Here is a 22,583-nt window from a genome sequence, read left to right as displayed (position 1 = left end):
TAGCACAGTGGTTAGCACAGTTGCTCCACAGCGCCGAGGTCCCAGGTTGGATTCCCGGCTCGGGTCACTGTCTGTGTGGAGTCTGCACGTTCTCCCCGTGTCTGCGTGGGTTTCCTCCGGGTGCCCCAGTTTCCTCCCACAAGTCCTGAAAGACGTGCTGTTGGGTGAATTGGACATTCTGAATTCTCCCTCTGTGACCCGGACAGGCGCCGGAATATGGTGACTCGGGAATTCTCACAGTAACTTTGTTGCAGTGTTAATGTAAGCATACTGGTGACACTAAGGATTATTATTATTATAGGGGGGGGTTCAAGGATTCGCTGGTGGGAATGCATCACCACTCTTTCCAGTTGTTGCCACCGACACTCCGTGAGGCTAATATTTCCTTGGTTTTGAAGGCAGGTGTAAGAACCCAGGAGAAGAACGAGCCTGTTTGCAGTCCAATTCCTCTCCTGAACGTGGACTTGAAACGATTGTTACGGTTTGGGCTAGAAGGTTGTCCTCCTGACGATCGTGCCGGAGGAACAGGCCGGTGTCAGGGGGAAGATTTTCCAGGAACAATAAGGTAACAAAACAGTGGTTAGCACTGCCACCTCAGAGCGCCAGGGACCCGGGTTCGATCCCAGACCTTGGGTGACTGTCTGCGTGGGTTTCCTCCGGGTACTCCGGTTTCCTCCCACTGTCCAAAGATGGGCAGGTTAGGTGGATCGGACATGCTAAATTGCCCTTAGTGACCAAAGGGTGGGTGGGGATACAGGGATAGGGCAGGGGAAGTGGGCCTGGTGCGTGCTCTTTCGGAGAGCCAGTGCAGACTCGATGGACGAGTGGCCTCCTCTGCACTGCAAGGGTTGCATGACTGCTTGATGTGATTCAGCCTTTTCAGAAGCGGGCACTGGAAGGGCTGGTGATTTATCTGGATGCAGAAAAAGCCTTCAAATGAGTTGATTGGAATTGTCTGGTACACACGTTGAGGTTCTGGGTTGAGCGAGTAGTACATTAAATGGATTCAGCTGTTATATCACAGACCTGTGGCAGATTTTGTCATGAATCTGCCTGGAGTTAGCACTGGACAGTATTCAAAGGAGCTCAATTGGTATGAGTCTCTCCCAGAGTTTAGAACAGCAGTTTCGATAATAATCAAGTGTGAATAGTTTATGGAGGAGAAACAGATTATAGACAATTGGGAAGGTCTCCGAGCTGTACACATGTTAATGTTGTCAAGGAAGCAGTTGGGGGCAGACAGCCGAATACACAGAGGGTATAATCAAAGTACAACAAAGGTATAATTGACCAGAGCTCGGCTATCGTAGATATACTTTGTAACTCTATAGAAATCGAGAAAGTAGAGTGGTCTTGTGTGCATTTGTCTTTTCTTTAATAGTCTTTAATAATTATTACATAACGACTGGGCTATTTATTCGCACTGGAGTTTCCCTCATCTCCTCACAAAAACAAAAAATGCCCCCCCAGGATACCCTCTCAGTTGTCCACGACACTGCTCGTGAATAGTTTAAGGGCGACAAATGTTGTGCTTTTAGAAAGGGACCAAGGTTGCCCTTTATCCCCTTGTTGTTCGCGTTGGCCACTGAGTCTTTGGCAGAGGCCATTAGAACAGATCCCTTGATGTCGGGATTATTCGTGTGGGGGGAGGAGCAGCATAAGATTGCACTTGATGCAGATGCGCAGTCGTGTGTATCGAAGTCAGACATTTCTCTTCCCGCCCCTGCAGTGGGTAGGTTTAGTGTCTTCTCTTGTTACGCAAGACAAACTTTCCTAAATCCCAGGCTATGTGACAGGGGGAGTGGAGGGGCTAAACCACCAGCTCTCAATACCCCCTTTTGATGGTCTCCCCTAGGATATCCGGGAGTTTTAATTACCCCCCTCCTTCAGACAGTTTTATGGGGCCAACTTTCCATAGAATCCCTACAGTGCAGAAGGAAGAACGTTTGGCCCATCGAGTCTGCACCGACCCTCTGAAAGAGCATCCTTCCCAGTCCTATCCCAGTAACCCCACTTAACCTTTGGATACTAAGGGGCAATATAGCACGGCCAGTCCACCTAACCTGCGCGTCTTTGGACTGTGGGAGGAAACCAGAGCAGACATGGGGAGAACATGCAAACTTCACACAGACAGTGACCCAAGACTGGAATTGAACCCGGGTCCGTGGCGCTGAGGCAGCAGTGCTGCTAACCACAGTTGATCGGGACTAGTAGTTGGGGCCCAGAAGGGCAGCACGGTAGCACACGTGGCTAACATTGTGGCTTCACAGCACCAGGGTCCCAGGTTCGATTCCCCGCTGGGTTACTGTCTGTGCGGAGTCTGCACGTTCTCCCCGTGTGTGCGTGGGTTTCCTCCGGGTGCTCCGGTTTCCTCCCACAGTCCAAAGACGTGCAGGTTAGGTGGATTGGCCATGATAAATTGCTCTTAGTGTTATTGGGTTTTGAGGATAGGTTGGAAGGGAGGGCTTAAAGTGGGTCGGTGCAGACTCGATGGGCTGAATGGCCTCCTTCTGCACTGTATGTCCTATGTATCTAGCTCATTGGTCATCTCTACCGATTTCTTGGTTAGGAAGGATCGCCCTAACTAAAATGAATGCCTTGCCTCGACTGCTAAACCCCCACAGATGCGGCCTAGACGGTTGCCAGCTAGAGTCAGTAAGGAAATTAACGGAATGATTAGAACAAGAAGTAACCCCGTCCCATGTTTAAGCTCCAACTGGGAACTTCCCATGGCAGCATGTAGGAGATGATCGCGCACCACGTAGCTTCCGCCAGGGTACTTGTTCCTTTGGTTCTGGTTGCCCGGTTCCTGGGGAACTTGGGTGGACAAACCCGGCCTGGCTAAAGGTTTAATGAACCCGTTGACAAAATAATGTTGAACATATCAAAAGGCGGCTGGTGGGAAGGAAGTTACGAGAGGAAACCCTTCGACTGATCCGGTAGCCCACGGGGTTCATCAGGAGGGAGGGAGGATGGTGGAGTCGAATCCAGCGGGTGAAGCCGTTCCTATCACAGCGGCTTTGCTGCCGGGGATGGGGTACTGGCCTCAAGAGTTTGGGAAACACTTCTTGAGAAATCAGGGCAGCGACGATTGAACCCCTCCAAAAGAAAAAAAAAAAAAATCGATTGAGGAGAAGGTGGTGAAAATCTCGGAGTCTGTGAAGGAGCGAGGAGAGGCGGTGAAGGGAGTGGGGAAAACCTTGTCCAATCACAGAGATCAAATCGCCTCGCCGGAGGCCGACGTCTCATTGGTGGGGGGTAAGAAACAAGATCCCGAGGGCGGAAGTGGATGACCTGGAAAAGAAGGTCATGGAGACAAAACCTCAGCAGAGGAGACGGAGGGCCCCCGAATCCCACAGTGTTTGGGAAGCTGGGGGGGGGGGGGGGGGGGGGGGGGGGGGGGGGGGGGACACATCCCCGCCAGAGTTGGATAGGATCCACCGAAATGTCCGACAGAAGCCTCGAGCGAATGGTCCACCAAGGGCAGTGGTTGTTAGATTCCACAGCTTCGGAGGGAAGGAGGACGCTGAATTGATCCAAATAGAATCAGGACTCAGGATGGAAGGTGAGAGGGGTGGGGGGGGGGGGGGGGGGGGGAGCACCATCGAGATTTACCCAGAAGTCGGAGTGGAGCTGGCGAAGAGACGGGCGCCCTTTAATAAGGCAAAGGCAGCGTTATGCCAGAGTGGAGCGAAGTTCGGGGTGGTTTACCCAGCGAGGCTTCAGGCCATGTGTAGGCCGAATGATCACTATTTCGACACGTTGGAGGAGACGGAGGCCTTTGTTAAAGAACACTCCCTTGGACTTTGTGGGAACTGTTATGGTTGGTGATAGGATGGGTTTGTTTGGGATTGTGATGTATACTGTATATGTTATTTTTTGGGGGGGGGGGGGGGGGGGGGGAATTGGTGTGCGTAGGGGATAATGGTTATGGTAACAGCAATGGAAAAATATGGTTCCTGGTGGGAACTTGAACATTGCAAGGGTTTTTGGGGTTTTTTATATATATATATATATAATGTAACGGGGACATGTGAGGGAGCTTCTTTTCTCTTTGTTCCTTAGTATGTGCCTCGAGTAAAGGCTACCTTGCTGGCAAGAGAGGGCTTTTTAAACAACTAGCGAATGGCAGTGTGGTTGTGAGTGGGGGCTATGGCCTGTTGGACCTGTTTAGACAAGGTTCAATGAGCCTAGCTTGTTTGTTTGGTTGGTTGGTGTGGTGTCAGAGTTGGAGAGAATGGAATCCAATCCTCTGTTCCAGATTCTGGGTCTTCCAGATGGGCGAATCACCAATTCTAATGAAAAAAGGCGACATAATATCCTGACCCTTGCTGATCGCAAGAATATCCTGTGCTCTGATCCACAGTGACAAATATCCTTCAATCCAAAACTGGCACAGGCCGAATATCGAATGCACCCCGATAGGAATTCCTGACGTCTGTAATCCATCCCAAGTCCGATGCATTCCCTAAATGTACGGGACTCCTATCTTAAACTTATAGGCTCTGGATAAATGTGAGGTGATGCACCTGGGCAGGACGGACAAGGCAAGGGAATACATAATAATAGCAGGACCCTGGGAAGCTCCGAGGAGCAGAGGGAGGGACCCTGGAAAGGATTGAGGAGCAGGGGGACTTTGGTGTGCATATACACTGGTCCCTCAAGGTAGCAGGGCAGGAGAATGCAGTGGTTCAGAAGGCATGTGGTATACTTGCCTTTATTAGCCGAGGCATAGAGTTTAAAAGCAGGGAGGTTATGCTGGAACTGTCTCAGACGTTGGTTAGGCCACAGCGAGAGGATTGTGTGCAGTTCTGGAATCCACATTGTAGGAGGGATGTGATAGCACTGGAAAGGGTGCAGAGGAGATTTACCGGGATGTAGCCTGGGCTGGAGAGTTTTAACGTGAAGAGAGACTGGGATTGTTTTCCTTGGAGCAGAGGAGACTGAGGGGGAGCATGATTGAGATGTATAAAATTATGAGGGACATAGATAGACAGGAAGAAACCTTTCCCCTTGGTGGAGGGATCAGTAACCAGGGGTTTAGATTTAAGGTAAGGGACAGGAGGTTTAGAGGGAATGTGAGGGGAAACCTTTTCACCCAGAGGGTGGTGGGAGTCTGGAACTCGCTGCCTGAAAGGGGGACGGAGGCGGAGACCCTCATAACATTTGAGAAGTATTTAGATGTACACTTGCGATCCCAGGGCATTTACCCGCTGCCTGGACCTGTTTATGGCAAGTTTGGCCAGGCTAAGAAGCAGGTACACGAGGAGGCACCGTGTGCCCTCGGATCAGGAGCGTGGGGCTGAAGTGCAAACAAAACAGCAACAAAAGAATTTCCAAAACAAAAAACTAAAAAGGGGGTGCGCAGCCTCAAACAACTTACATATGCATGGGTCCACGGATTCTAGTAGGCCGCAAAAAAAAAAAGGGGGGCAGGCATTTTGGTGAGAGTCCGTGCGGTATTTAGCCGAGAAGCACTCATTCCTCAAGCATCTTGTTCCAAATTTATCCTGTTGGCTTGGCTTGTCTTTATGCTCTTCAAAGAACCCCTAGCAGTGCAGGAGGAGGCCATTTGGCCCATCGAGTCTGCACCGACCCGCCGAAAAAACCCCACCCCGGCCCATCCCCCCAGCCCTACCTAGCACCCGGAGGAAACCCCTCCACAGTCACCCACAGCAGGAATCAAACCTGGCATTCTGGTGCTGTGAGGCAGCAGTGCGTGCCACCGTGCCACCCATGTCTTCATTAATAAAATAATGGGCACTTCTCATCTCTCCCGACTGCAAGTTTGCTCGGATCTGTACCCATTCAACACTGGTAATTTGTTACTGCCGCCTCACGGAGCCGAGAACCCGGGTTTGAATCCCGGCCCTGGGTCACTGTCCGTGTGGAGTTTGCACATTCTCCCCGTGTCTGCGTGGGTTTCACCCCCACAACCCAAAGATGTGCTGGTTAGGTGGATTGGCCGTGCTAAATTTCAGAAAAAAGACAAGAATTGGGTATTCTACATTTATTTTTAAGAAAGGTTTGCACCTTCTTCCCGTGTCTGTGTAGGTTTCTTCCGGGTGCTCCGGTTTCCTCCCACAGTCTAAGGATGGGCTCAGTAAAAAGTCTTACAACACCAGGTTCAAGTCCAATAGGTTGGTTTCGAATCACTAGCTTTCGGAGCACTGCTCCTCAGGTGATTCACCTGAGGAAGGAGCAGTGCTCCGAAAGCCAGTGATTCCAAACAAAACTGTTGGACTTGAGGCTGGTGCTGTAAGACTTCTTACTGAGCCCAGCCCAGTCCAACGCCGGCATCTCCACATTAAGGATGTGCAGGTTAGGTGGATCGGTCCTACATTGCCCCTCAAAAGTCCAAAGATGTGCAGGTTAGATAGGGTTGCAGGGATACGGGGGTGGGGGTTTCGAGAGCGGTGTGGGTGTGGTAGGCCGCTCTTTCAGAGGGTCGGTGCAGACTCGATGGGCCAAATGGCCTCCTTCTGCACTGTAGGACGTCTATGGTTCTAACATCTCAACTTTAAAATTTTCCTAGTTTTAAAATCCCTCCACGGCCTCAGTCCTGCCCCCCCCCCCCCCCCCCCCCCCCCCCACGGCCCCCAATCTCCTCCAGCCCCCATTGCTCGGAGAGATCTCCACGCTCCTCCAGTTCAAGCTTCAGTCAATTCCCTCCCCCACCAATTTTAATAGTTCTTCTGGTTGCTGGGCTGCCTGGAACCCAGTGGTCCGGAATTCCCTCCCTACACATCTCAGCCTTGCGGCCTCTACCTTTTTTTGTTCTGTTTAAGATGCGTCTTCAAACCTACGCGCTTGCCGTCACCTGTCGGAAGGGCGCCGTGCGTGACTGGATAGGTTTTGGTGGGGCACGCTCCTTTGTAGCGGCAGGGGACATTATACGTAGTAAAGTCGCTATCTAAAGGCACGTTGATGCACGATCAATCACTACTGAGGCGAGATTGTAGTCCAATTGAAGGCTTTAATGAACAAGTCGTTACCCCAGCAGCTCCGGTACAGAATGACTGCTGTGGGGGAAACACAGACTCTTATGCTCCGCCTGCTGGGCGGAGGCAGGTTCTACCACTCATACTACAGTATAAGGTACATCCCACCTAGGTACCGCGATACCCCTAATATAGCCGACCACACACGTTACCTTGCTGCTCAGCAGTCTTTCACTTCTACAAGTCAGGATTCAACATTCCACCTCTCTTCACACCTTGACTTATTTACTCTTTCACGGGATGTGGGCCGTCGCTGGCTGGGCCCAGTATTTATTGTCCATCCCTAATTGCCCCTTGAGAAGGTGGTGGGTGAGCCGCCATCTTGAACCGGCTGCAGTCCCTGTGTGGTGTGGGTAACACCCACAGTGCTGTCAGGGAGGGAGGGCCAGGATTGTGACCCAGCGACAGTGAAGGAACGGCCGATATATTTCCCAGTCAGGATGGTGAGTGTGGGGCTCGGAGGGGGGGAACTTGCAGGTGGTGGAGTTCCCCATGTGTCTGCTGCCCCCTTGTCCTTCTAGATGGTAGAGGTGGTGGGTTTGGAAGGTGCTGTCGAAGGAGGCTTGGTGAGTGGCTGCGGTGCATCTTGTAGATGGTACACACACTGCTGCCGCTGTGCGTCGGTGGTGGAGGGAGTGAATGTTTGTGGATGGGGTGCAGATCAAAGCGGGGCTGCTTTGTCCTGGATGGTGTCGAGCTTCTCGAGTGTTGTCGGAGCCGCACTCACCCAGGCAAGTGGAGACTATCCCATCACACTCCTGACTTGTGCCTTGTAGATGGTGGACAGGCTTTGGGGGAGTCAGGAGGGGAGTTACTCTCCGCAGGATTCCCAGCCTCTGACCTGCTCTTGTAGCCGCAGTATTAACATGGCTGGGTCCAGTTCAGTTTCTGATCAATGGTAACCCCCAGGATTTTGATAATGGGAGATTCAGCGATGGTAATGCCATTCAATGTCATGGGGCAATAGTTAGATAGATCCTCTCTTGTTGGTGACTATTATTGCCTGCCACTTGTGTTGCACAAATGTTACTTGCCACTGGTCAACCCCAGCCCTGGATATTGTCCAGTTCTTGATGCATTTGGAATGGTCTGCTCCAGTATCTGAAGAGTTGCGAATGGTCATTAGCGAACTTCCCCACTTCTAGTGGAAGGTCATTGATGCAGCAGCTGAAGGTGAACAGAACCACGCTTCCCTCAAAGGTGATAGAATTTTGAATGCGATTGAGGGACAGTGTGCACAGGTGCATTGAATACTTTCCTTTAATTCCCACCTCCATTCCAATGATTCCGGTTGGAATGGATGCATACTGTTGGATTGATGCAGGGTATGGAGAGTAAGTGCGGCAGTGGGGTTAGTTTGGGATTGATACAGGGCTATGGGGAGAGCGGGGCAGTGGGATTAGATTGGGATTGATACAGGGCTATAGGGAGAGAGTGGGGCAGTGGGATTAGTTTGGGATTGATGCAGGGCTATGGGGAGAGAGCAGGGCAGTGGGATTAGTTTGGGATTGATGCAGGGCTATGGGGAGAGAGGGGGCAGTGGGATTAGTTTGGGATTGATACGGGGCTATGGGAGCGAGCGGGACAGTGGGATTAGTTTGGGATTGACACAGGGCTATGGGGAGAGAGCGGGGCAGTGGGATTAGTTTGGGATTGATACAGGGCTATGGGGAGGAAGCGGGGCAGTGGGATTAGTTTGGGATTGATACAGGGCTATGGGGATAGAGCGGGGCAGTGGGATTAGTTTGGGATTGATACATGGCTATGGGGAGAGAGTGGGGCAGTGAGATTAGTTTGGGATTGATACAGGGCTATGGGGAGAGAGCGGGGCAGTGGGATTAGTTTGGGATTGATACAGGACTATGGGGAGAGAGCAGGGCAGTGGGGTTAGTTTGGGATTGATACAGGGCTATGGGGAGAGAGTGGGGCAGTGGGATTAGTTTGGGATTGATACAGGGTTATGGAGAGAGAGCGGGGCAGTGGGATTAGTTTGGGATTGATACAGGGCCGTGGGGAGAGAGCGGGGCAGTGGGATTAGTTTGGGATTGATACAGGGCTATGGAGAGAGAGCGGGGCAGTGGGATTAGTTTGGGGCTGATACAGGGCTATGGGGAGAGAGCAGGGCAGTGGGGTTAGTTTGGGATTGATACAGGGCTATGGGGAGGGAGTGGGGCAGTGGGATTAGTTTGGGATTGATACAGGGCTATGGGGAGAGAGCGGGGCAGTGGGATTAGTTTGGGATTGATACAGGGCTACGGAGAGACATTGGGTCATTGGGATTAGTTTGGGATTGATACAGGGCTATGGGGAGAGAGCGGGGCAGTGGGATTAGTTTGGGTTTTATACAGGGCTATGGAGAGAGAGTGGGGCAGTGGGATTAGTTTGGGATTGATACAGGGCTATGGAGAGAGCGGGGCAGTGGGATTAGTTTGGGATTGATACAGGGCTATGGGGAGAGAGAGCGGGGCAGTGGGATTAGTTTGGGATTGATACAGGGCTATGGGGAGAGAGTGGGGCAGTGGGATTAGTTTGGGATTGATACAGGGCTATGGGGAGAGAGCGGGGCAGTGGGACTAGTTTGGGATTGACACAGGGCTATGGGGAGAGAGCGGGGCAGTGGGATTAGTTTGGGATTGATACAGGGCTATGGGGAGAGAGCGGGGCAGTGGGATTAGTTTGGTAATGATATAGGGCAATGGGGAGAGAGCGGGGCAGTGGGATTAGTTTGGGATTGATACAGGGCTATGGGGAGGGAGTGGAGCAGTGGGATTAGTTTGGGATTGATACAGGGCTGTGGGGAGAGAGTGGGGCAGTGGGATTAGTTTGGGATTGATACAGGGCTATGGGGAAGGTGTGGGGCAGTGGGATTAGTTTGGGATTGATATAGGGCAATGGGGAGAGAGCGGGGCAGTGGGATTAGTTTGGGATTGATACAGGGCTATGGGGAGGGAGTGGGACAGTGGGATTAGTTTGGGATTGTTACAGGGCTGTGGGGAGAGAGTGGGGCAGTGGGATTAGTTTGGGATTGATACAGGGCTATGGGGAGAGAGCGGGGCAGTGGGATTAGTTTGGGATTGATACAGGGCTATGGGGAGAGAGGGGGCAGTGGGATTAGTTTGGGATTGACTCAGGGCTATGGGGAGAGAGCGGGGCAGTGGGATTAGTTTGGGATTGATACAGGGATCTGGGAGAGAGTGAGGCAGTGGGATTAGTTTGGGATTGATACAGGGCTATGGGGAGAGAGTGGGGCAGTGGGAGTAGTTTGGGATTGATACAGGGCCAAGGGGAGAGAGCGGGGGCAGTGGGATTAGTTTGGGATTGATACAGGGCTATGGGGAGAGAGGTGGCAGTGGGATTAGTTTGGGATTGATACAGGGCTATGGGGAGAGAGCGGGGCAGTGGGATTAGTTTGGGATTGATACAGGGCTATGGGGAGAGAGGGAGCAGTGGGATTAGTTTGGGATTGACTCAGGGCTATGGGGAGAGAGCGGGGCAGTGGGATTAGTTTGGGATTGATACAGGGATCTGGGAGAGAGTGAGGCAGTGGGATTAGTTTGGGATTGATACAGGGCTATGGGGAGAGAGCGGGGCAGTGGGATTAGTTTGGGATTGATACAGGGCTATGGGGAGAGAGCGGGGCAGTGGGATTAGTTTGGGATTGACACAGGGCTATGGGGAGAGAGCGGGGCAGTGGGATTAGTTTGGGATTGATACAGGGCTATGGGGAGAGAGCGGGGCAGTGGGATTAGTTTGGGAATGATATAGGGCAATGGGGAGAGAGCGGGGCAGTGGGATTAGTTTGGGATTGATACAGGGCTATGGGGAGGGAGTGGAGCAGTGGGATTAGTTTGGGATTGATACAGGGCTGTGGGGAGAGAGTGGGGCAGTGGGATTAGTTTGGGATTGATACAGGGCTATGGGGAAGGTGTGGGGCAGTGGGATTAGTTTGGGATTGATATAGGGCAATGGGGAGAGAGCGGGGCAGTGGGATTAGTTTGGGATTGATACAGGGCTATGGGGAGGGAGTGGGGCAGTGGGATTAGTTTGGGATTGTTACAGGGCTGTGGGGAGAGAGTGGGGCAGTGGGATTAGTTTGGGATTGATACAGGGCTATGGGGAGAGAGCGGGGCAGTGGGATTAGTTTGGGATTGATACAGGGCTATGGGGAGAGAGGGGGCAGTGGGATTAGTTTGGGATTGACTCAGGGCTATGGGGAGAGAGGGGGCAGTGGGATTAGTTTGGGATTGATACAGGGATCTGGGAGAGAGTGAGGCAGTGGGATTAGTTTGGGATTGATACAGGGCTATGGGGAGAGAGTGGGGCAGTGGGAGTAGTTTGGGATTGATACAGGGCCAAGGGGAGAGAGCGGGGCAGTGGGATTAGTTTGGGATTGATACAGGGCTATGGGGAGAGAGGTGGCAGTGGGATTAGTTTGGGATTGATACAGGGCTATGGGGAGAGAGCGGGGCAGTGGGATTAGTTTGGGATTGATACAGGGCTATGGGGAGAGAGGGGGCAGTGGGATTAGTTTGGGATTGACTCAGGGCTATGGGGAGAGAGCGGGGCAGTGGGATTAGTTTGGGATTGATACAGGGATCTGGGAGAGAGTGAGGCAGTGGGATTAGTTTGGGATTGATACAGGGCTATGGGGAGAGAGCGGGGCAGTGGGATTAGTTTGGGATTGATACAGGGCTATGGGGAGAGAGCGGGGCAGTGGGATTAGTTTCGGATTGATACGGGGCTATGGGGAGAGAGCAGGGCAGTGGGGTTAGTTTGGGATTGATACAGGGCTATGGGGAGAGAGCGGGGCAGTGGGATTAGTTTGGGATTGATACAGGGCTATGGGGAGAGAGCGGGGCAGTGGGATTAGTTTGGGATTGATACAGGGCTATGGGGAGAGAGCAGGGCAGTGGGGTTAGTTTGGGATTGATACAGGGCTATGGGGAAAGAGCGGGGCAGTGGGGTTAGTTTGGGATTGATACAGGGCTATGAGGATAGAGTGGGGCAGTGGGATTAGTTTGGGATTGACTCAGGGCTATGGGGAGAGAGTGGGGCAGTGGGATTAGTTTAGAATTGACACAGCGCTATGGGGAGAGAGTGGGGCAGTGGGATTAGTTTGGGATTGACACAGGGCTATGCAGAGAGGATGGGGCAGTGGGGCTAGTTTGGGATTGACACAGCGCTATGGGGAGAGAGCGGGGCAGTGGGATTAGTTTGGGATTGATACAGGGCTATGGGGAGAGTGCGGGGCAGTGGGATTAGTTTGGGATTGATACAGGGCTATGGGGAGAGTGGGGCAGTGGGATTAGTTTGGGATTGATACAGGGCTATGGAGAGAGAGTGGGGCAGTGGGATTAGTTTGGGATTGATACAGGGCTATGGGGAGAGGATGGGATTAGTTTGGGATTGGTACAGGGCTATGGGGAGAGGATGGGATTAGTTTGGGATTGGTACAGGGCTATGGGGAGAGGATGGAGCAGTGGGGCTAGTTTGGGATTGACACAGCGCTATGGGGAGAGGATGGGGCAGTGGGATTAGTTTGGGATTGGTACAGGGCTCACTCTGCACTCTAATCCACTTTGGTAAGGAATCCTCAACAAAGAAGCTCTGGCCTCTTATGTCACAACAGCCACATAACATCCCTGATGTCAGAGTGCACGAAGCATCTTCTTTTGTTACCCACATTAAGGAATATGTGAAATATGACCCCTAATGCATCAGGTGTTGCAATAATAGTACGGTATTAGTTCCGGGCCGCTTATGGGTGCGAGACCCACTCCACAAAGGTGAGCCCATTCCCCAGGGCAACAGGGCCAGTATCAAGAGGGCGCTGCACTTTTGAGGTGCTGCCTGGCAACCCTTTTGTATCTAGATGGCCTCAAATGTCATTCACGTGACAGGAGGGAGAACCAGAGAGCAATGAAGACAAGAGGGCGGTTCTTGAAGTTAGAGGAGGAAATAGTGTAGTGGTAATATCACCGGTCTAGTAATCCAGAGGCGCGAGTCGGGGGGGGGGGATTTAAATTCGATCAATAAAAATCTGGAATGACAGCGCTAATCTCAGTAATGATAACCATGAAAACGATCGATGATTGTAGTAAAAAAAAAACCCACTTGGTTCACTAAGGGAAGGAAATCTGCCATCCTTACCTGGTCTGGCCTACATGTGACTCCAGACTCCCCCCCCCCCCCTCTCCCCCCCAACTCTCTGAAATGGCCAAGCGAGCCCACGCAGTTCAAGGGGGTAGTTAAGGGCAACAAATGCTGAGGGTTTGGCCACATCCCGCGGAAGAATTATATTTTTATTTTTAATTTTAAAAAGGACACCGTGGGGGGGGGGTCTCCGGCCACTGGACAGGCTGGGGTGGAGGTGCCAGTTCGTGTTTGCGCACTGCTTCAATCCACCACCCTGGCCCAATCCACATCCGGCTGCACTAACAAATGGAGCCCGAGCTGTACTGAGAAAAACTAATTATTTTATTGGACTTTTTAAAAAACTGCTCTGCGCTAGCACTCAACTATCCTCAACTCTCGATAAGTGTAGGCTGCTGTCCAAACTCAGGCTGTTCAACTGGGACACCTGCGTGTGGGAGAGAGAGAGAGAGAAAGCAGGAGGTTAACTTGGTTCACATCCCCAGTTGCACTTCAAAGACACGTCGAGGGTGTGTGTGTTGGGTGTGGCTCGGCCTTAAAAATATTCGGAGATTCTGCTTCCACCCCCCCCTTTGAGGAACAGTCCCAGAGACTCGCCGCCCTTGGGGAGAAAATATTTCTCCTCAACTTCGTTTTCAATGGGCGAGCCCTGATATTTGAACAGCGACCCCCAGTTCTAGATTCTCCCGCAAGAGGAGACATCCTCGCCACATCAGCCCTCGTCAGCATCCCCTCAGGATCTTAAAGGTTTGGATCACGTCGCCTCTCATTCTTCACCAAAGTCCTGGGCAACCGAACCGCAATCTGTTTAACGGAAGCCACAGTCGAGGGACCAGGCAACCGGGTCGGATGACCCAATCAGTCGCCCGCTGCCTGGACCTGTTCATGGCCAGTTTGACCCTGCCAAGGAGCAGGCTCATGAGGAGGAGGGCCTCCTCTCTCCCCACACCTCGTGCCCGCAGATCATGGGGCTGAAGTGCAAACAAAACTAGAACAAAAAGGTTTCTCAACAAACTAAAGGGGGTGCAGCCTAAAGCAACTCGCATACAAGCGGTCCACGGACTCCAAACAAAAAAGGCAGCCATCTTGGGGGTCTGTTGGGCAATGCAGTTGAATGGAACCGCTGAGGGCAACACCCTCCACCCCAGGTCCGAGTTTAAGGAGGAAGACCCCCTCCCTAACTAGCTCCGATTCTCACGCTCTCGCAGTTGCTCTCATTTAAGTTTACAACACGAGTCCTCAACCCACTTTTCTCTCCCTCAAACAATATAAAATTCAATCATATTTTGAATGCGACCTACGAAATCATTAAGTGATCCAATCCCGTTGGTCAAAACCAAGTCTAGTGCGGCCCGCTCGTCTCAGAACATGTTCTTCTGAGAAACTCTCGCAACCATTCCGTGAAGGTTCATCTGATACATCTCCCCCATCTGACTTTTCCAGTCTCTACATAGATTAAAATACCCCTTTCGGATGAGCTCCCATGATCTCTTCCTTTATATTCTCCACTTCCAGTACACAGCTCCCCCTACTTGTTGCCCTTCTCATTTCTCAACTCTACCCCAGCCACTTCTACATTCTGGTTTCCCGAATACAGGTCCTTCTCCACTGCAGCAATAGTAGTCAACAGACATCCCATGGAGACAGTAAGGTGGCACAGCGGTTAAGCCAACGACCCGGGTTCGGTCCCAGCTCCGAGTCACTGTCCGTATTGAGTTTGTACATTCTCTCCCGTGTTTGCGTGGGTTTGGCTCCCACAACCGAAAAAGATGTGCAGGGTAGGTGGATTGGCCACGATAAATTGACCCTTATTTGTAAAAAAAAAATTGGGTACTCTAAATTAAAACAAAAGACATCCCATCAGTTGTCGAGGGGTTCAGATAAGTACCTGGCAGTCAGAGAAAATATTGCTCAATCCTCTTAACAGCACATCCAAAGCCTGTCCCCACTCAGATACCAGCTCCCCCCTCACTGACACACAGCCTGTCCCCACTCAGATACCAGCACCTCTCACACTGACACACAGCCTGTCCCCACTCTCAGATACCAGCTCCTCCCTCACTGACACACAGCCTGTCCCCACTCTCAGATACCAGCTCCTCCCTCACTAACACACAGCCTGTCCCCACTCAGATACCAGCTCCCCCCTCACTGACACACAGCCTGTCCCCATTCTCAGATACCAGCTCCTCCCTCACTGACACACAGCCTGTCCCCACTCTCAGATACCAGCTCCTCTCTCACTGACACAGCCTGTCCCCACTCTCAGATACCAGCTCCTCTCTCACTGACACACAGCCTGTCCCCACTCTACCAGCTCCTCCCTCACTGACACACAGCCTGTCCCCACTCTCAGATACCAGCTCCCCCCTCACTGACACACAGCCTGTCCCCACTCTCAGATACCAGCTCCTCTCTCACTGACACACAGCCTGTCCCCACTCAGATACCAGCACCTCTCACACTGACACACAGCCTGTCCCCACTCTCAGATACCAGTTCCTCCCTCACTGACACACAGCCTGTCCCCACTCTCAGATACCAGCTCCTCCCTCACTGACACACAACCTGTCCCCACTCTCAGATACCAGCTCCTCCCTCACTGACACACAGCCTGTCCCCACTCTCAGATACCAGCTCCTCCCTCACTAACACACAGCCTGTCCCCACTCAGATACCAGCTCCCCCCTCACTGACACACAGCCTGTCCCCATTCTCAGATACCAGCTCCTCCCTCACTGACACACAGCCTGTCCCCACTCTCAGATACCAGCTCCTCTCTCACTGACACAGCCTGTCCCCACTCTCAGATATCAGCTCCTCTCTCACTGACACACAGCCTGTCCCCACTCTCAGATACCAGCTCCTCCCTCACTGACACACAGCCTGTCCCCACTCTCAGATACCAGCTCCTCCCTCACTGACACACAGCCTGTCCCCACTCTCAGATACCAGCTCCTCTCTCACTGACACACAGCCTGTCCCCACTCTCAGATACCAGCTCCTCCCTCACTGACACACAGCCTGTCCCCACTCTCAGATACCAGCTCCTCCCTCACTGACACACAGCCTGTCCCCACTCTCAGATACCAGCTCCTCCCTCACTGACACACAGCCTGTCCCCACTCTCAGATACCAGCTCCTCCCTCACTGACACACAGCCTGTCCCCACTCAGATACCAGCTCCTCCCTCACTGACACACAGCCTGTCCCCACTCTCAGATACCAGCTCCTCCCTCACTGACACACAGCCTGTCCCCACTCTCAGATACCAGCTCCTCTCTCACTGACACACAGCCTGTCCCCACTCTCAGATACCAGCTCCTCTCTCACTGACACACAGCCTGTCCCCACTCTCATACCAGCTCCTCCCTCACTGACACACAGCCTGTCCCCACTCTCAGATACCAGCTCCTCCCTCACTGACACACAGCCTGTCCCCACTCTCAGATACCAGCTCCTCTCTCACTGACACACAGCCTGTCCCCACTCAGATACCAGCACCTGTCACACTGACACACAGCCTGTCCCCACTCTCAGATACCAGCTCCTCCCTCACTGACACACAGCCTGTCCCCACTCTCAGATACCAGCTCCTCCCTCACTGACACACAGCCTGTCCCCACTCTCAGATACCAGCTCCTCCCTCACTGACACACAGCCTGTCCCCACTCTCAGATACCAGCTCCTCCCTCACTGACACACAGCCTGTCCCCACTCAGATACCAGCTCCCCCCTCACTGACACACAGCCTGTCCCCATCTCAGATACCAGCTCCCCCCTCACTGACACACAGCCTGTCCCCACTCTCAGATACCAGCTCCTCTCTCACTGACACACAGCCTGTCCCCACTCTCAGATACCAGCTCCTCTCTCACTGACACACAGCCTGTCCCCACTCTCAGATACCAGCTCCTCCCTCACTGACACACAGCCTGTCCCCACTCTCAGATACCAGCTCCCCCTCACTGACACACAGCCTGTCCCCACTCTCAGATACCAGCTCCTCTCTCACTGACACACAGCCTGTCCCCACTCTCAGATACCAGCTCCTCCTCACTGACACACAGCCTGTCCCCACTCTCAGATACCAGCTCCTCCCTCACTGACACACAGCCTGTCCCCACTCTCAGATACCAGCTCCTCCCTCACTGACACACAGCCTGTCCCCACTCTCAGATACCAGCTCCTCCCTCACTGACACACAGCCTGTCCCCACTCTCAGATACCAGCTCCTCCCTCACTGACACACAGCCTGTCCCCACTCTCAGATACCAGCTCCTCCCTCACTGACACACAGCCTGTCCCCACTCTCAGATACCAGCTCCTCCCCACTGACACACAGCCTGTCCCCACTCTCAGATACCAGCTCCTCCCTCACTGACACACAGCCTGTCCCCACTCTCAGATACCAGCTCCTCCCTCACTGACACACAGCCTGTCCCACTCTCAGATACCAGCTCCTCCCTCACTGACACACAGCCTGTCCCCACTCTCAGATACCAGCTCCTCCCTCACTGACACACAGCCTGTCCCCACTCTCAGATACCAGCTCCTCTCTCACTGACACACAGCCTGTCCCCACTCTCAGATACCAGCTCCTCTCGCACTGACACACAGCCTGTCCCCACTCTCAGATACCAGCTCCTCTCTCACTGACACACAGCCTGTCCCCACTCTCAGATACCAGCTCCTCCCTCACTGACACACAGCCTGTCCCCACTCTCAGATACCAGCTCCTCCCTCACTGACACACAGCCTGTCCCCACTCTCAGATACCAGCTCCTCCCTCACTGACACACAGCCTGTCCCCACTCTCAGATACCAGCTCCTCTCTCACTGACACACAGCCTGTCCCCACTCTCAGATACCAGCTCCTCCCTCACTGACACACAGTCCTGTCCCCACTCTCAGATACCAGCTCCTCCCTCACTGACACACAGCCTGTCCCCACTCTCAGATACCAGGTCCTCCTCACTGACACACAGCCTGTCCCCACTCTCAGATACCAGCTCCTCCCTCACTGACACACAGCCTGTCCCCACTCTCAGATACCAGCTCCTTCCCTCACTGACACACAGCCTGTCCCCACTCTCAGATACCAGCTCCTCTCACTGACACACAGCCTGTCCCCACTCTCAGATACCAGCTCCTCCCTCACTGACACACAGCCTGTCCCCACTCTCAGATACCAGCTCCGCCTCACTGACACACAGCCTGTCCCCACCTCTCAGAACCAGCTCCTCCCTCACTGGACACACAGCCTGTCCCCACTCTCAGATACCAGCTCCTCCTCTCAGACACACAGCCTGTCCCCACTCTCATGATACCAGCTCCTCTCTCACTGACACACAGCCTGTCCCCCACTCTCGGATACCAGCTCCTCCCTCACTGACACACAGCCTGTCCCCACTCTCAGGTACCAGCCTCTCCCTCACTGCACACAGCCTGTCCCCACTCTCAGATACCAGCTCCTCTCCACTGACACACAGCCTGTCCCCACTCTCAGATACCAGCTCCACCCTCACTGACACACAGCCTGTCCCCACTCTCGATACCAGCTCCTCCCTCACTGACACACAGCCTGTCCCCACTCTCAGATACCAGCTCCAACCTCACTGACACACAGCCTGTCCCCACTCTCAGATACCAGCTCCTCCCTCACTAGCACACAGCCTGTCCCCACTCAGATACCATCTCCCCCCTCACTGACACACAGCCTGTCCCCACTCTCAGATACCAGCTCCTCCCTCACTGACACACAGCCTGTCCCCACTCTCAGATACCAGCTCCTCCCTCACTGACACACAGCCTGTCCCCACTCTCAGATACCAGCTCCTCTCTCACTGACACACAGCCTGATCCCCACTCTCAGATACCAGCTCCACCCTCACTGACACACAGCCTGTCCCCACTAACAGATACCAGCTCCTCCCTCACTGACACACAGCCTGTCCCCACTCTCAGATACCAGCTCCTCCCTCACTGACACGCAGCCTGTCCCCACTCTCGGATACCAGCTCCTCTCTCACTGACACACAGCCTGTCCCCACCCTACCAGCTCCTCCCTCACTGACACACAGCCTGTCCCCACTCTCAGATACCAGCTCCTCCCTCACTGACACACAGCCTGTCCCCACTCTCAGATACCAGCTCCTCCCTCACTGACACACAGCCTGTCCCCACTCTCAGATACCAGCTCCCCCTCACTGACACACAGCCTGTCCCCACTCTCAGATACCAGCTCCTCCCTCACTGACACACAGCTTGTCCCCACTCTCAGATACCAGCTCCTCTCTCACTGACACACAGCCTGTCCCCACTCTCAGATACCAGCTCCACCCTCACTGACACACAGCCTGTCCCCACTCTCAGATACCAGCTCCTCCCTCACTGACACACAGCCTGTCCCCACTCTCAGATACCAGCTCCTCTCTCACTGACACACAGCCTGTCCCCTCTCAGATACCAGCTCCTCTCTCACTGACACACAGCCTGTCCCCACTCTCAGATACCAGCTCCTCCCTCACTGACACACAGCCTGTCCCCACTCTCAGGTACCAGCTCCTCTCCACTGACACACAGCCTGTCCCCACTCTCAGATACCAGCTCCTCCCTCACTGACACACAGCCTGTCCCCACTCTCAGATACCAGCTCCTCTCTCACTGACACACAGCCTGTCCCCACTCTCAGATACCAGCTCCTCTCTCACTGACACACAGCCTGTCCCCACTCTCAGATACCAGCTCCTCCCTCACTGACACACAGTCTGTCCCCACTCTCAGATACCAGCTCCTCCCTCACTGACACACAGCCTGTCCCCACTCTCAGATACCAGGTCCTCCCTCACTGACACACAGCCTGTCCCCACTCTCAGATACCAGCTCCTCTCTCACTGACACACAGCCTGTCCCCACTCTCAGATACCAGCTCCTCCCTCACTGACACACAGCCTGTCCCCACTCTCAGATACCAGCTCCTCCCTCACTGACACACTGCCTGTCCCCACTCTCAGGTACCAGCTCCTCTCCACTGACACACAGCCTGTCCCCACTCTCAGATACCAGCTCCACCCTCACTGACACACAGCCTGTCCCCACTCACAGATACCAGCTCCGCTCTCACTGACACACAGCCTGTCCCCACCCTACCAGCTCCTCCCTCACTGACACACAGCCTGTCCCCACTCTCAGATACCAGCTCCTCTCTCACTGACACACAGCCTGTCCCCACTCTCAGATTCCAGCTCCTCCCTCACTGACACACAGCCTGTCCCCACTCTCTGATACCAGCTCCTCTCTCACTGACACACAGCCTGTCCCCACTCTCGGATACCAGCTCCTCCCTCACTGACACACAGCCTGTCCCCACTCTCGGATACCAGCTCCTCCCTCACTGACACACAGCCTGTCCCCACTCTCAGGTACCAGCTCCTCCCTCACTGACACACAGCCTGTCCCCACTCTCAGAGACCAGCTCCTCCCTCACTGACACACAGCCTGTCCCCACTCTCAGATACCAGCTCCTCCCTCACTGACACACAGCCTGTCCCCACTCTCAGATACCAGCTCCTCCCTCACTGACACACAGCCCGTCCCCACTCTCAGATACCAGCTCCTCTCCACTGACACACAGCCTGTCCCCACTCTCAGATACCAGCTCCACCCTCACTGACACACAGCCTGTCCCCACTCTGATACCAGCTCCTCCCTCACTGACACACAGCCTGTCCCCACTCTCAGATACCAGCTCCACCCTCACTGACACACAGCCTGTCCCCACTCTGATACCAGCTCCTCCCTCACTGACACACAGCCTGTCCCCACTCTCAGATACCATCACCTCTCTCACTGACACACAGCCTGTCCCCACTCTCAGATACCAGCTCCTCCCTCACTGACACACAGCCTGTCCCCACTCTCAGATACCATCTCCTCTCTCACTGACCCACAGCCTGTCCCCACTCTCAGATACCATCTCCTCTCTCACTGACACACAGCCTGTCCCCACTCTCAGATACCAGCTCCTCCCTCACTGACACACAGCCTGTCCCCACTCTCAGATACCAGCTCCTCCCTCACTGACACACAGCCTGTCCCCACTCTCAGATACCAGCTCCTCCCTCACTGACACACAGCCTGTCCCCACTCTCAGATACCAGCTCCACCCTCACTGACACACAGCCTGTCCCCACTCTCAGATACCAGCTCCTCCCTCACTGACACACAGCCTGTCCCCACTCTCAGATACCAGCTCCTCCCTCACTGACACACAGCTTGTCCCCACTCTCAGATACCAGCTCCTCTCTCACTGACACACAGCCTGTCCCCGCTCTCAGATACCAGCTCCTCCCTCACTGACACACAGCCTGTCCCCACTCTGATACCAGCTCCTCCCTCACTGACACACAGCCTGTCCCCACTCTCAGATACCAGCTCCTCCCTCACTGACACACAGCCTGTCCCCTCTCAGATACCAGCTCCTCTCTCACTGACACACAGCCTGACCCCACTCACAGATACCAGCTCCTCTCTCACTGACACACAGCCTGTCCCCACTCTCAGATACCAGCTCCTCCCTCACTGACACACAGCCTGTCCCCACTCTCAGATACCAGCTCCTCCCTCCCTCACTGACACACAGCCTGTCCCCACTCCCAGATACCAGCTCCTCCCTCACTGACACACAGCCTGTCCCCACTCTCAGATACCAGCTCCTCCCTCCCTCACTGATGCACAGCCTGTCCCCACTCTCAGATACCAGCTCCTCCCTCACTGACACACAGCCTGTCCCCACTCTCAGATACCAGCTCCTCCCTCACTGACACACAGCCTGTCCCCACTCTCAGATACCAGCTCCTCTCTCACTGACACACAGCCTGTCCCCACTCAGATACCAGCTCCTCCCTCAATGACACACAGCCTGTCCCCACTCTCAGAAACCAGCTCCTCTCTCATTGACACACAGCCTGTCCCCACTCAGATACCAGCCCCTCCCTCACTGACACACAGCCTGTCCCCACTAACAGATACCAGCTCCTCTCTCACTGACACACAGCCTGTCCCCACTCTCAGATACCAGCTCCAAGAATAAGCTAATGTTAACACCAGTCCTGGATCTTGGTCCCATTCTCATACTGGGCCTGAATGGGTTCAGCGGTGAATTTCTCTCTGCGTGCTGGGCCGTGTCCAACCCCAGAAGAGAGGCCAGCGTTGGTCACAGGGATCAAGGTTCGCCCCTCATTACCTACCTGCCCTCAGCATCCTCCACGTCTGCATCCCCATCGCTCCCACCTGGTAACTCGTCCAGTTCCACCTCCGGGTCGGTGTTCAACTCCTGCCAACCAGAGGAAAGAAAATCAACACCACCCGGGAACACCAACGTGCCCCCACTGCGCGCCCACCGGGCAGAGGCCTGGCTGCCGAATC

At 54.0% G+C, this 22,583-nt stretch overlaps 1 protein-coding gene across 6 annotated transcripts in view; it reads right to left on the bottom strand.

The window, feature by feature from the left end:
• Positions 1-22,583, bottom strand: part of LOC119952337 (heterochromatin protein 1-like) — a 41,810-nt gene that overhangs the window by 2,092 nt on the left and 17,135 nt on the right. For 5 of the 6 annotated variants that reach the window (XM_038776017.1, XM_038776015.1, XM_038776018.1 and 2 more), the window contains one exon: positions 22,406-22,491. In XM_038776017.1, coding sequence (XP_038631945.1) covers positions 22,406-22,491 — 86 coding nt within the window. Of the gene's footprint in view, positions 1-13,459; positions 13,582-22,405; positions 22,492-22,583 lie in introns of those variants that run through there. The other variant, XM_038776021.1, reaches the window with a different exon arrangement.

This window comes from Scyliorhinus canicula, chromosome 17 (genome assembly GCF_902713615.1).
Source record: "Scyliorhinus canicula chromosome 17, sScyCan1.1, whole genome shotgun sequence".
NCBI lineage: Eukaryota > Metazoa > Chordata > Chondrichthyes > Carcharhiniformes > Scyliorhinidae > Scyliorhinus > Scyliorhinus canicula.
This window is presented reverse-complemented; position numbering and strand designations above follow the sequence as displayed.